The sequence below is a fragment of the Colossoma macropomum genome, unplaced genomic scaffold, assembly GCF_904425465.1.
Source record: "Colossoma macropomum unplaced genomic scaffold, Colossoma_macropomum, whole genome shotgun sequence".
In the NCBI taxonomy this organism is placed as follows: Eukaryota; Metazoa; Chordata; class Actinopteri; order Characiformes; family Serrasalmidae; genus Colossoma; species Colossoma macropomum.
Genome location: NW_023494785.1, coordinates 17,955,079 through 17,968,800, shown reverse-complemented (window position 1 = coordinate 17,968,800; position 13,722 = coordinate 17,955,079). Strand labels below are relative to the sequence as shown.

The following is a 13,722-nucleotide window of genomic DNA, read 5'->3' as shown; positions in this document are numbered from 1 at the left end:
GCTGCAGACAAGGGACGCCTCTAACAGTCTTCTGCCCCACTTACAGTAACAGACGCTTAAAACTGACATAGCATGAACTTTTTAACTAATTAATATACTTTGTGCACACATAGCTACTTAGGCCATCTAGTTACTCAAGAAGAGCAGCATGCTTAGGTGACACTGGGCTACTGCACAAAAAGATCCACATTTTATTCCTTTAACTACATACAAACAAATATTATATTTATCTATAATGCTTATACTATAGTCCCAATTTCTCCATTTTATAAATGTTACGTATCAACATTGGTATCAGCATCAGCAAGGATGGATCATGGGCTCATGAAGCCCCTGGGCACAAGTGTCTTTGGAGGCACTCCTACCCCCAAACTTTCACAAAGACCTGCAAAATAACTTTAAAGGTCCCATTTCATGGGAAACTTGATTTCCCTTGAGACTGATGTAGTGTGTTACACTGTTAAAGTTTACCAACGTCAAGTGGACCTCTAGTAAAAATATTAATCATAAGAAAAATGTTCGATATGGGCCCTTTAATAAACTGCTCACATTTGTCTATGTGCACTTTGAATAGTGGTGGAAAAAAAAATGGAACAAAAAAAAAAACTGACGCAAAATGATTAATTCTCAAATAATGTAAAGTAGCTCCTTATTTTCTGCAGTTATATTTATGAGCATTTTTGGTGTTATGCAGACTTTGAATTATTTTAGGTATATTAGAAATGTACAGATTGCATTAATTTAGTCATGACATATAAGGATCTGCAAAAATTTCCTGCTAACTGTCCCTAGTCTTTTTGAGTCTTTGTGTTCTCTGGAGGTCCCTGGGAACTGGTCCCACTGGCCCTGGTCAGTAATCCATCCCTGCAGAGATGTACATGAAAAACAGCAGATATTGACATCGAACCACAGTTCCCATCTGTGCATTCCCTAATCATTATTATTCAATATAGTGATTAGGTTCTCTCAGAAGAATAAAACAGCTTCCATGATAAACCTTTTTGTCCTAATTTTTACACTACCAATTAAAGACACATGCTAGTATCAAACATTTGTTCTACGTATACAAATTTTCCTAATATAATATATACCTATGAATGTCTTTGTCATAGAGTCCTCCACTTGCTCATGTATTAGCTCTTCCAGTCCTGCTTCTGCTCCAGCGTACAGCCCCCACACTGTATCACCAGATCTGTACCTGATTCTGATTCAGAAACTGTCTCCTGTTTTGGATTGATTAGGATTCGTATATTTACATGTTCCATTTGTCACAGATGTTTGTAAAGTTTTGTGCACATTGCTTGCATTTCTCTTGTGTGTAGTATGTTTACCTTGTTTATTTTTGCCAGTTTTCTGGATAGGTATGTTAACTCCGCCTACCTTTCGTCTTTGCCTTTGCTGCTTGTGATGACACAGATTTTTGGATTTGTCCAAACAGAAGTACTCTGTACATGTTTCCTGTTTGTTACAGTACATCTTAAATAAATGCAATAACACTAAAACAATAATTATTAGTAATTTAGACCAATAATATCTAAAATCTGACAGTACAGTACAATGTCAGAATTTACTAACATTGTCAACCATTTTTTCATCACATACAGCAATGAATTTAGGTTGATTGTGAAAGCAAATAACATCAGGCAAAAAAACTGAAAAGTCAGAGATATGAATCTCAGCAATTTCAGCAGGCAAGTAGCCACAGATTCAGCCTAGTAGCCATCAACAATAGTAGTCATCTACTTCCAAAAGTGCCTTTGAGCACAGAATTTAACCTCTATCTGCTCCAGGGGTGGGGGAGTATGATTGACCCTGCCTCTGGCTCTGTCTCTCCAAGTCTAGACCACATGAGGCCTGTGACATATGCCGAAATACAGCCCAATTTACCAAGAAAATGTATGAACCTAAAAAAAAGCCTTCCTCTGTAGGACAGCTATGGAAAGATATGGAAGCAAGGAGGAGAGAGAAAGAAAGGAATATGTAAGTAGTATATGTGTGCCAGTCACAGAGAAGAGAATGGTGCATGATAAGAAATCAGTTCATGGCTCATACAGTGAATCCTCTCCTCTTTGGAGTATTAGGAGAGCAGTGAGAGCAGAGTGATCGAAAGCACTGAGACTGGCCATGGCTCACAGGTGCCGCTGACAGATGGAGTGAATATGTTGCATGCAGCAGGGGAGCCCTTAAATCGATGGAGATGCATACGGTGTATGATGAAAGAAGGCCGACTTTGGCTGTCTTGCCCAGGCGTCTTCCCTACAGTGATTTAAAGCTCTATCTTTGGTGTCTGGAGGGGGTGGGGGGTCCATGGCGAACACACCTTATAAAGCTGGTCATGTAATGATTCAGCAGAAGAAGCGTGCTGCACAAAATATAACTATTTCATTGATAGCATAAATTGCTTTTCGGTTCATATTTTTGCCAAATGTGGAACGTTTATCAATTCTTCTAAATAGATCTCATAGGAAATGAGACTTTTTACCTTTTTGGCTACTATATTGGAGCATTCAGTCTCTTACTATACCTTACACTGATGGAATCCATTTTAAAAACTAGGTCAAGCACAACTAGAACAACGCTTACATTTCTGTTGTCTGCCCACGCAGACAATTTAATAGATTCCAGCTATTCCAGGACGGTACTGTAGTTCCTAAACATTAAGGCTGAATTTAGAGGCTTGAATGATAGAGTAAGCTTGGGAAGACATGTCCTTGATTTAGGCCTCTGCAGACACTGACAGCCCACTCACTGAGCCTGAGTCTAGCTGCACTGCACCACTGCGTGGGCTTCTCTCTACCACAACCCTCTCCACACAAACACCAGAGCAGAATTTATTCAGTCAGTGCAGGTCTGTAAGGTGGTATCATCTATACACAGAAATAAAATGTTTATATGATCTACAGAATAGTATCACTGTATGATACATGATATTAAAATGCCCACGTTTTACATTTTGCATGTATTTTCTTTCATGCAGGCCCATATGACATTTATGTGGTAATTCATTTTTACACAACAACCTTCCAACTTCCCGTTATCCCATAGAATTAAACCAGCTGTTGTTGTGTCTTCAAGACTGATATATGTAAATGATCACTGTTCTGAGCACTGGCTGCCCTGCATTGTGCCTCGTTCAGAAACCAGAACAGGTTGAAATTTACCTTGTAACTTCAAATTGAATGGCCAGGGCTAAAGTGCAGTAGGCTAAAAAAAGTGCATAAATGTAAATGTGTCAGTTTTTGTGATATGACAAACACAGTAAATTCAAAACTGGCCTTTTTTGCTACTCGATTTTGATATATGGACCACATGGAATTGGGAGTGAATGATATGAATGATATGAATGATAAACGTCTTAAACAGTGTTTAACAGTGTTTTAATATTTTTATTATTACTTTGTTGTTTACTTATTTATTTACTTATTTATACTTAATTATTATTATTATTATTATTATTATTATCATCAAGAATGGATGTACCAAATATGTCCTTAACTCAAACAGCATAACACATACTTGCGTACTAATCTAGAAAGAAACGTCATTGCTCCACAGAAATGAAGAGAGTCTAGAGAGACAAGACCTGAGTGATCATGAAGCCAGTTTGGAGCTTTTTTCCAATACTTTGCCAAGTGACACTAACAAGTCATGCTGATTAAAAGAGAAATTTCACTTAATTGAAGGTGGACAAAATAAATGGACATGCCTTACAAAATATAAATAGCAGTTTCTTAATAAATAATATGGTCAGTGTTTGCTTTCAGAACTACTTCTTCTAGGAATGCTGTGTTAGTACTAAAGAGTGTAGCGAGACATAGGAAAGGGGTAAAAGAAAACTCATCAAATTAATTTACTTTTTTCCAGTGCTCGGGTTTTGTGCTCCTTACACCAGTTTATGTGGACTTGGGCACTGCCTTTGGATATAAGCCCTGCCATAGATGTATAGGTTTTGTTGAGATTTTTTTCATGCAGTGTTTTCATTATTTCATCTACCCTCATGTGCATTTCAAGTTAGACCTCTATCCATTTATAGCATTTACAGTTTTCATTTAGAGCAGTTATAATGCTTCAGTACCAGCAACAGTTCCCTAAACATGTTGGCAAATATGCGCAATTTTAGTATGAGTGAAGAAGAATCATGTATATTTTTGTGTTTCCTACTATGTGAAATAATATAAAATGTCAAATCACTGTCAAAGCAAACATCATATGGCAGACTAGACAGAAGTTCTTCATACAGGTTCCATTTTGAATAGTCTGGCTATAAGCCACCCAATATATAGCAATATTTAAAGATGCTGGGGCTTTGTATTTTGAACACACGAGCACAAAAGCAGCTTGACAGTCCACAATGCTTTGTTATTAGATTTGGAACAAACGCACCCAAATGTGACAATGCAATAAAAATTCATACCCCCTAATACCCACCCCTTATACCCACAGATTATAACACATATCAAGTCTCAAATCAAATTCATTGCTCTTAATATTTTGATATAAAGCAAACTCTAACCTTCTTTAATGTGTAGAGCTAAATTTTCTCTGCAAATGGAAGGAGTGGAGGAAGATCATTTCACACTTATTCCAGGGTGATGAGCCTCCTAGCTCAAATGAGGCCAATTATGACATTATTGCAGTGCTCTTTGTGATAATGACCCACTGATTAAACATCCCTCTCATCTTTCAGGTGAAAATCCTGTCTTCAATAACTTCTGCCATAGTCTGTTTAATCTACTGCGATATCTTCACAAATTCCCGTTTTTCTGTAATACAGGAAATGTATTTCTCCTGTGAATGGAACAGTTTAAGATCAAAATGTATTTCATTTACAAAAAATGTTTCAAAGGAGGTCTTGCAATTAAATACGTCTGTGTTTACTGTCCTTGTCAAGGTTATGACTGAGTAATGACAGTGATTTTCTACAATAAAGCAAACAGCTACCAGGGTAATCTTGTGCTGCTGTGTCTTACCTCCACACCAAAATAAGTGTAGAATTCACGGCGATGTCGTTCAGGTGGCATCTTTTCTTAGACACCTGAAAAAAAGAAAATCATTATTTTTTTACTGAGAAGTTTACAAACATCAACCACTAGATGGCGCCTGTTACCACACTTTGACTGTTCTGATTTTCTACATTGCTGTCACCCTTCTAAATTTTGCTACATTGCCATCCCCCTTGCAAACTGTGTTTTGCTTGTAATATTTAATACCACACACTAACTTGGAAAATTGCGTTTTTTTTTAATGTGAAATATGTATTTGTGCAACATAAGTCTACCACATGGCCTCCTTTCCAAGAAACTCAAACATGTTGTGAAGGTATTCAACAGCTTATACTGCATTTTCATGTGCATTTCTCAGGGGCTGAAAATGCCTGAGTAACTGTACTTTGTTACTTTATTTACGTATTATTTTATCATTATTATTATGTATTATTTTATTATTTATATTATTATTATTATTTTGGAACATTTGTACTTTCCATGGGTATTATTGAAAATAAGCACTTTTACAAAGAAAAAGCATATTTTTGCTCCCTACATTTTCATTTAGACCTTTACAAATCTCAAAAGCCAAATTTATTCTTTCCTATCAGGTGTGTTCCCATACATTTCAATATATTGCTTTTATTGAACCAAATTATATCATTGTAAAACGTTAATGCCCACAACTATGCTAATTTGTCTTTGTAAAAGGACCAGTACCCCTGATTAGTCACTACACCACACACCACCACATTACACACTACTAAACAAAGAAAACTTTAATCCTATTTGTTAAAACATTTACTCTTTACTATTAGGTCCATGAACAAGTTTAAATGTAGAAAGTCTTTTACCTGCAAGTATATTCAGGCTCCACTTTCAGCTGAGTAAGAACATGGCAAAGCACTCAGACTTTCACTTCAGAGTGATTTTTGCATATTTTTTCTCTCTGAAATTTCTAGGAGTTTTCTTACCTTTATTTTGACACCCAACATGTCAATTATAAGTGATGAAAAACAAGTTTTTGATAACATATTTTTTCTTTTTCCTCACCAAAGGTTTCTCACCACACAATAACCTTGATAACCACACTGTCATCAGCAACATCAGGAGCAGTACAATTAAATGAAGGAGAGTTTTCTCGGTGCACCAGAGCTTTAAGATCATCTTCAAATGTTCATCTTCATCCTTTTGATAACACAGAATAATTGCTGCTAGGCACTAAGTCTGCTCAAAATGTGCTTTGTGAAGCTCACAACATCCAGCTTCTGTTGAGACAGCACTGAGGTGCTGCTTCAGTTCTGATGTATTTTTTTAGGCTGTTGTTTTTGCAGTTTAGCAACTATCTTCTTATGTGTCCATTTATCTCTGTTGGGAAGCCTTGACTTGCAACCACTTTTTCTTCTGCTAAAGCAGCTTGCCTGCGCTTGGCTTTTGCTGTCATGATTTCTGAGACTGGTACCTTTAAATAAAGTATTTGCAACTGATGTCCCTGTAGTTCAGGCACTGACTACTGAGCAGCTTTGGAACTTCATGTTCCTTTGAAAACCTACAAAACAAGTGCTCACGAGGTCTGCTCAATAAGGTGGTGGATTTATTCTTCATCTAAGTGTTTTTTCATTGCAATCAAAGACTAACAAAGACTTATTTCAACTCTGAATGCAGGTTTTTTTCATTTACATCCCATAGTGGAATCCTATCACTTTAGAAACAAAATAACACATATGCTAACGCTACACCATACTCAGAAATTTGTCAGCTTTCATAATTTCTAATATGTCCACTGCAACGTTACTGATTGTTTAACTACACTCCAGTTAGTATAGAGTGTGGCAGCCTACCAGGAAAAAAAAGTAGGAACATAATACCCTGATTTACATCGGCTTCCCTTTAATCTGTGCATTGACTACAAGGTGCTTCTCACAACATTTAAAGGCCTTATTGGCCTAGCGCCAGCATATTTTGCTGATTTCTTGAAGTATTACAGACCATCTAGTCTACTTCACTCAGGTGAGGCATACTGAATGGCTTAATGCTAATCCTTAGGACAGCATGCAACTCAGTTGGTGGAAGATCCTTTTTGTATATGGAACTGTGTGGTTTGCAAATTCAGGGAGTGTTTGTAAATACAGAATAAAAACGCATTTGTTCAGGCTAGTACATACCTAGTACAATGGGCCTCTTTGTTTTTCTATCATTTATAACTGTAGTGTATGTAGTAGTACGTCATTTAAACCACACGGTTTTCTCTTCCCAATGTTTTGCCTTTCTTTCTAGGAAAAGTATTTTGAAATTAGGTAAGTAAAATATTATTATGACATCATTGTAATACAACCCTGCTTCCAAAAAAGATGGGACGCTGTGAAAAATGTAAATAAAAACAAAATGCAATCATGTGCAAATCATTTAAATGCTATATTTCATTGAAAATAGTACAAAGACAACAGATATGAAGACAAATGTTGAAACTGAGATTTCGCATTGTTTTTTGAAAATGACCTACCCACTGAATTTGATGGCAACAACACCTTTCAAAAAAGTTGGGACAGGGCAACAAAAGACAGGTGAAGTTGTATAATGCTAAAAACACCTGGTGGTTAGATGGCAACAGGTCAGTCACATGATTGGGTACTCTGTCAAAAGACTGCAAGAGCAGATTCAAGAATAGTGTTTCTCAATGCAAAATAGAAAAAAAACTTGCGGATTTCAACAGCAGATAATATTAAAAGACTCAGAAAATCCAGAGAAATCTATATTCATAAGGGACGAGGCTGAAAGCCAATATTGGCTGGCCATGATCTTCAGGCGGCACTGCATTAAAAACAGTCACAATTCTGTAGTAGAAATTGGGTCAGAAATACTTCGGAAAACCATTGTCTGTAAACGCCTGTATTAAATGGGCAGCAATAAAAACACCACTGTTGAGCAGCAAACAGGTATTTGAAGCTGCTGGTGTCTCTGGAGTCTCAAGAACCTCTCAATGCAGGATTATACATACACCCATACAGAACAAAACTAACTCCATCTCCCTACTTTTTTTCCCGAGTAAACGACTGCCCACCTGTCCGGCCGGAAACTGATGGATGATTGTTTGTCGAGCTCTCCTGCTACCCGCTTCAGACCAGTTGCCCACGCCCCAGTCACCGCCACCTGCCTTGGACTAGCTGCCCACCCTACACTGAAGTGGACTCCTAACTATTACTACTACTACTACTACTACTATTAATATTAGTAGTATAATAATTTTGTAGGTAGTTTGACCAGAGGAGGATGGGTCCCCCCTTGTGAGCCTTGGTTCCTCCCAAGGTTTCTTCCCCAGCTCTGAGGGAGTTTTTCCTTGCCACTGTCACCACTGGCTTGCTCACCTGGAGGATTTACATTTCATGTTAAAACTTTGTCCTTAATGGATTTCTGTGAAGCTGCTTTGTGACAACATCAGTTGTAAAAAGCGCTATACAAATAAATTTGACTTGACTTGACTTGACTCCTCCACAGGCTGGGAGCTGTGCATAAAGCTGTATTTAGCCCACCCCTAAGCAGATTTCAGTTTGAAATTATATGAATGTCATTATGATCCATTGAATGCTTTTCAAAAACTGCATTCTGCATGAGATGCTCATTTAAGATGGACTGAGGTGAAGTGGAAAAGTGTCCTGTAAAAATCTGAAATTCTTTTCGAAAATCATGGACACTGCATCCTCCAGGCTAAAGACCACCCGGATTTTTATCAGCGCACAGTTCAAAAGCCAGCATCCGTGACGGTATGGAGGTGCATTAGTGCACATGACAAGAAGGCACTTTTAACAAAGTACACAGGTTTCAGCACCATATGCTGCCATCCAGACGACGTCTTTTTCATGGAAGTCCTTGCTTACTTCAGCAAGATAACGCAAAACCACATTCTGCACATATTACAGCAAAATGGCTCCATAGTAAAAGAGTCCAGGTGCTAAACTGGCCTGTCTGCAATCCAGACCTGTCACCCACTGAAAACATCTGGCGCATTATAAAATGAATCATACGGTAAAGGAGACCCCAAACTGTTGAGCAGCTGAATTTATACATCAAACAAGAATGGGAAAACATTTCACTTTCAAAACTACAGCAACTGCTTTCCTCAGTTCCCAAACACTTACAGGAGTGTTCTTAAAAGAAGAGGTGATGCAACACAGTGGTAAACATGCCCCTGTCCCAACATTTTTTGGAACGTGTTGCTGGCATCAAATTCAAAATTGGCATATGGGCATAATGCAATTTCTCAGTTTCAATGTTTAATATGTTGTCTATGTATTATTTTCAGATAAATATAAGGTTTATATGATTTGCGTATCATTGCCTTCTCTTTTTTATTTACACTTTGCACAACATACCAACTTTTTTGGAAATGGGATTATAATACAAAAATATACTAATATGTATTAATATTTATTAGAAATGCAGTAATCCAACATCGATATCTAAACTCATGGTATAGGTCAATATTGAGTACTGATCCTAAACCAGTGCTCTGTGAAGGCACTCATGTTTTGTAGCAGCAAAGTACATAAAAATGAACATACAGGGTAACAAGTTGTTATAAATGTCTTCCCTCAATTGTTGTGTCCTCCTGCTTGACACCTCCCCATGTTTTGTGTCGGGGGAGCGCTGGGCAAGTGCATTTCTTGAGCAGTATATGTCAGACGAGCTGGAAGAAGTCAAGCAATGCGTTAACAAATTCAAAGGCGAACCGATCCTAACAGGTCCAGCCAGCCAGGAGTGAGACTGGTTGACTAAGGAAGATGACGAAGGAAAAAGTGAACTGAGACTAAGCAGCAGAGCCCAGTGGAATTCCAGCAAAAGGAATACAGCAAGGGATACTTGCCACTTTTCAACTGCGAAAGACACCAGGGAGCCGTACTCTGCGCAGATGTAAGTGGTCGCCTGGCTTTACGGCAGGACAGCAGCCACCACCGTAATGCAGCTGTGTCAGGGGAAAGCACTATAGGTGCTTGTAGATCCGCCACTCGAACAACATGATGACCTAGCGGTGTTGACGAAACGGCCCTGAAACAGGACTGTGGGTGCCCGCTGCCTAGGTGGGGGCACCCTGTGGCACTTGTGCTGGCCGGGATGGTGGACAGGCCGGGACTCCATGCAGCTTAGTTTGGGCTGTGTGGTGGGGGGGGGGTGGTGGCTGTGTGGTGTCCGCCACTGTTGCTGTTATTACTGAAGATGTGTTGCTTAAAGTAACCTGTGTCAGAGGAGAACGGGCTTTGCAGTAAACTAGTAGTTTGTCTAGTATTGTCGTGTGACAACGACCCCCTCCCCGTGTTTGTGTTGGGGGGTGGGGGTGTGGGGCGCTGGGCTGGGCATTTCTCACTGACGAAAAAATGCCTGCTCAAAATAAAACAGTACTTACCTATATCTGCAATGTTTTCCGCATATTCTTCTATGCAATGCTACTTTATTTTGTTCTAGAAGGTTTTTATTCTTTAAAATTTTACTGTAACATTTTTATATGTGGATCAAGCACATATAAAACGATTATTATTATTATTATTATTATTGACTGTGAAAAAGAATAATCCAAGTGATATACTCCTTATCATCTCACAATGATCTGTGGACATTAACTTTAGCAACTTTTATAGAAACATTAATGAGCTCTTAACTGAACAACTGTAGGTTTATATTTTAATTCCATCCTTTAACACATCCCCCTTGTCTTTTTTGCCTACACTTTGGGGTCGGAATCATTTAATGCCTTAAAAATAAAGTGAAACAAAAATGTCATAATGCATGCCAGGGTGGCTGAAACAGGAATTCAACATTCATTCAGGTCATTTAAAAGGACTTGGCATGTGAACATGAGCACATCAGCAGGGTTCCACAGCTCTTTTATATAAGAGAAAACTAAAGATCGTAGAATACTGTCTGACTTGAAGACACCGTTACACCAAAACACAAGATCCCTCTGCTAGATTGGGTTACAGCAGGCTATCTGGCTAGATAACAGGCTAACCTCCGACAGATAAGAATACAGTTCTTTAACTACTGACATTAAACATAAAGTAACCATTTTCACGAAATCTTAAAAAGGCAGTTTTTGCATTTCTTACACTTCTTTGATGTCAGAGTGAGGTACAATCAAAAAATTTCAAAAGGTTTTAAATGTTTCACAAACTTCAATGGTCAAAGTATTTTAACATCTGAATGCACATGACACAGTATTAAACACACAGTATTAAAACAGTGAAATAAGATTTTCCGTATGGGACGATCTGAGTCTTAATTGGCCATATTTTCATTTTCTAACACCACAAAGTTCCCAGGCCTACTACCCAATATCAATAGTCCTTAGGTGAGGAGGCCAACTATGTTTTCCATATGTAATTCACTTGCAGCAGCAATCAATATCAAGAACAGAATTATGTCATCTAAACTATGCTGTTTCAGTGTATCAACCTACAAGAAGCTGCGTGTTACCCTGGTGGTTTCATCACATCAACATGCTTTCTATCTCAAACCCACTAATCCACGTTACTCTGAGCAGCCCTTTGTTTGTGATACTCTGTGAACTACAAAAGGCATTTTGTTGCATGTTTTATGGTTATCTTGTACTTTACCTGCAGCATTCACTGAATCTGTGGAAACGTTTTATATGTCCTATGAGCCTTCCTCCGAGAAACTGAAATATACCTATTGCTATTTAAGGCATTCAAACGTAAACAAATGATCATTTAAGTAATAAGCAAGACTTCTGTACTAATGCTGCACATGTCAGTTTCTTCACAATTAACTTTCCTTTTGTAGTGTTTCTCTCCAGCTTTTTCAAATGTTATGATAAGTCTTAGTGACTAGCTGTCCAGTAAACAGCCGGACGGGGCAAGAGTGCCCGAAGCCTGTGGTGCAATGCTGTAATTCTCTCCTCAGTGGAGCCACATGGAGTGAGACCGAATGCTAGAAAAATAACAGCCCGAGGTTATGTGAGTTATGTGGCGAGGCATATGAGAGAGTCCTACCTTAGCTAGCTCGAGTTTTAGCGCTGCAACAGCATCAGGGGTACCTGGAGGAGGGAGATAAGACAAGTGAACTACGTATTTCTCTCTATCTGTCTTCCTCCTCACGCTAACTATTCACAGTCTCCGGATTTACTTTAGAACCAATGACACATTTTAAGCAGCAGCGTCATCTCTGGCGACAAACATTTGTTGAGACTTTCAAGCAAACAACGTTACTAATTCACTCCACGGCACACTGCTCGACCACTACTGCGCATGCGCCACCTTCAGTCACCCCTGCACGCGAGAGCAAATGCTCTTTTTCGCGCGTTTATTCCCACCCGCATTCCGACAGGTCCCGCCTCCTGTGCTGCGATTGGCTAATAGTTCCTACGCACGAGCAGCCTTTCTACGGCCATGTCAACAGGGCAGCAGCTAGGGTTGTTTATTTTCCTCAGCGCCTCCTTCGTCTGAATTGACCAGTAGCTTATACACTACCGGTAGTTTGGATAAGGTGCTGTAGTTTTAGTACTTGCGGCTTTGTACTGAGTAGAATTTCACACTTTTAGGTTTGAATTGGCTAGTAATTTACATGATTTACCTCCAAGCCAATACCCGCGGAGGGGGCGGGTGTGTGTCGGAATACGGGTGGAAAAAAGATAACGCATCCTTTTTCAGTCCCCATACTGTTTCTCCGTGATATATCTGTTTACAGGACACCTATACCACATCTGTCGAGTTTTCCACGTTCTTGCGGTGTCAAGAAGAAACCCAACCCGTAAACAGAGCGGATTTAGGAGCCAGTCAGTCTTTATGTAATCACCTAGAGTTTCAGGTGTGGGCTAGGGCACCGACCTTACCCTTCATAAAGGATGTAAAAATGATTGTTTCAGTCCAGCTACCACTGAAAGGACAAATCCCCAAGTTTTAATTCTATAACATAACAAGTTTGAGAATCATTTCTAAACCTACGTGAAGGATTTTACCTTTTCCCCTGCTAGACCCATTCTGAAGCGATTTAGCCTCTTGGGACTGAAGGTTGTTAGTCATTATCATATTACTATTCTCTGAATGCCCTAATAAATCACAGGAATATTGAGTGTTGAGCTATCTAACCAATTTCAGATGTTCTTCAGGATGACTAAACAGTCAAGGCATTTATATGGTCTGACAGTCTGACATCTATATGCACGGTTGCCTCTTTCACCATATGTCACATCACAATTATTCACCACTGTGTTCACTGAGCTGTATCACAGCTATAATGTTAGCAATGCAATCTCATTATTGTATTCTATCCATATTATGCAACTCTATTAAAAAAAAGCATAACACTAACACTGACACTAAAGGATTCAGTTAAATTTGCCCCAAAGTGGAAATTATTATATCATACCTACTTGCCGTATTCAATACTAGAGCACAGTATAACAGCAGATACATCAAACTATTCTGAATATTACAACTTTGGTCTGGCAGGAAGAGAAGCAATCTTGAAATATTTGATCTACGTTTGAGTGTCTCTTTAGATTAAAAAAAAAAAACTCAGGATGTGTGCTATTAAGAAACCATTTGGTGAAAGTGTTTCTTAGATTTTAGTGGAGGCAACTATAATTTAGAATTCCAAACCCACAATGAATCCTTTTGGCAGAATATTGTGATGGCATCTATGAGAAATCTGGACTAGGGTTGCAATATGAATGCATGCGTAATGGTGCATGAAAATTCTCATTCAGTCTTGACCTTAAACCAACTTT

At 38.7% G+C, this 13,722-nt stretch overlaps 1 protein-coding gene across 4 annotated transcripts in view; it reads right to left on the bottom strand.

The window, feature by feature from the left end:
• plppr5b (phospholipid phosphatase related 5b) overlaps positions 1 to 12,202 on the bottom strand; it is a 70,808-nt gene extending 58,606 nt beyond the window's left edge. For all 4 annotated transcript variants that reach the window (XM_036585621.1, XM_036585645.1, XM_036585653.1 and 1 more), the window contains exons 1-2: positions 11,987 to 12,202; positions 4,971 to 5,035 (exon numbers count right to left, since the gene is read on the bottom strand). In XM_036585621.1, the coding sequence (XP_036441514.1) occupies positions 4,971 to 5,021 (51 nt within the window). In that variant the 5' untranslated portion in view covers positions 5,022 to 5,035; positions 11,987 to 12,202. The remainder of the gene's footprint in view (positions 1 to 4,970; positions 5,036 to 11,986) is intronic.
• Positions 12,203 to 13,722: the final 1,520 nt, after the last annotated feature.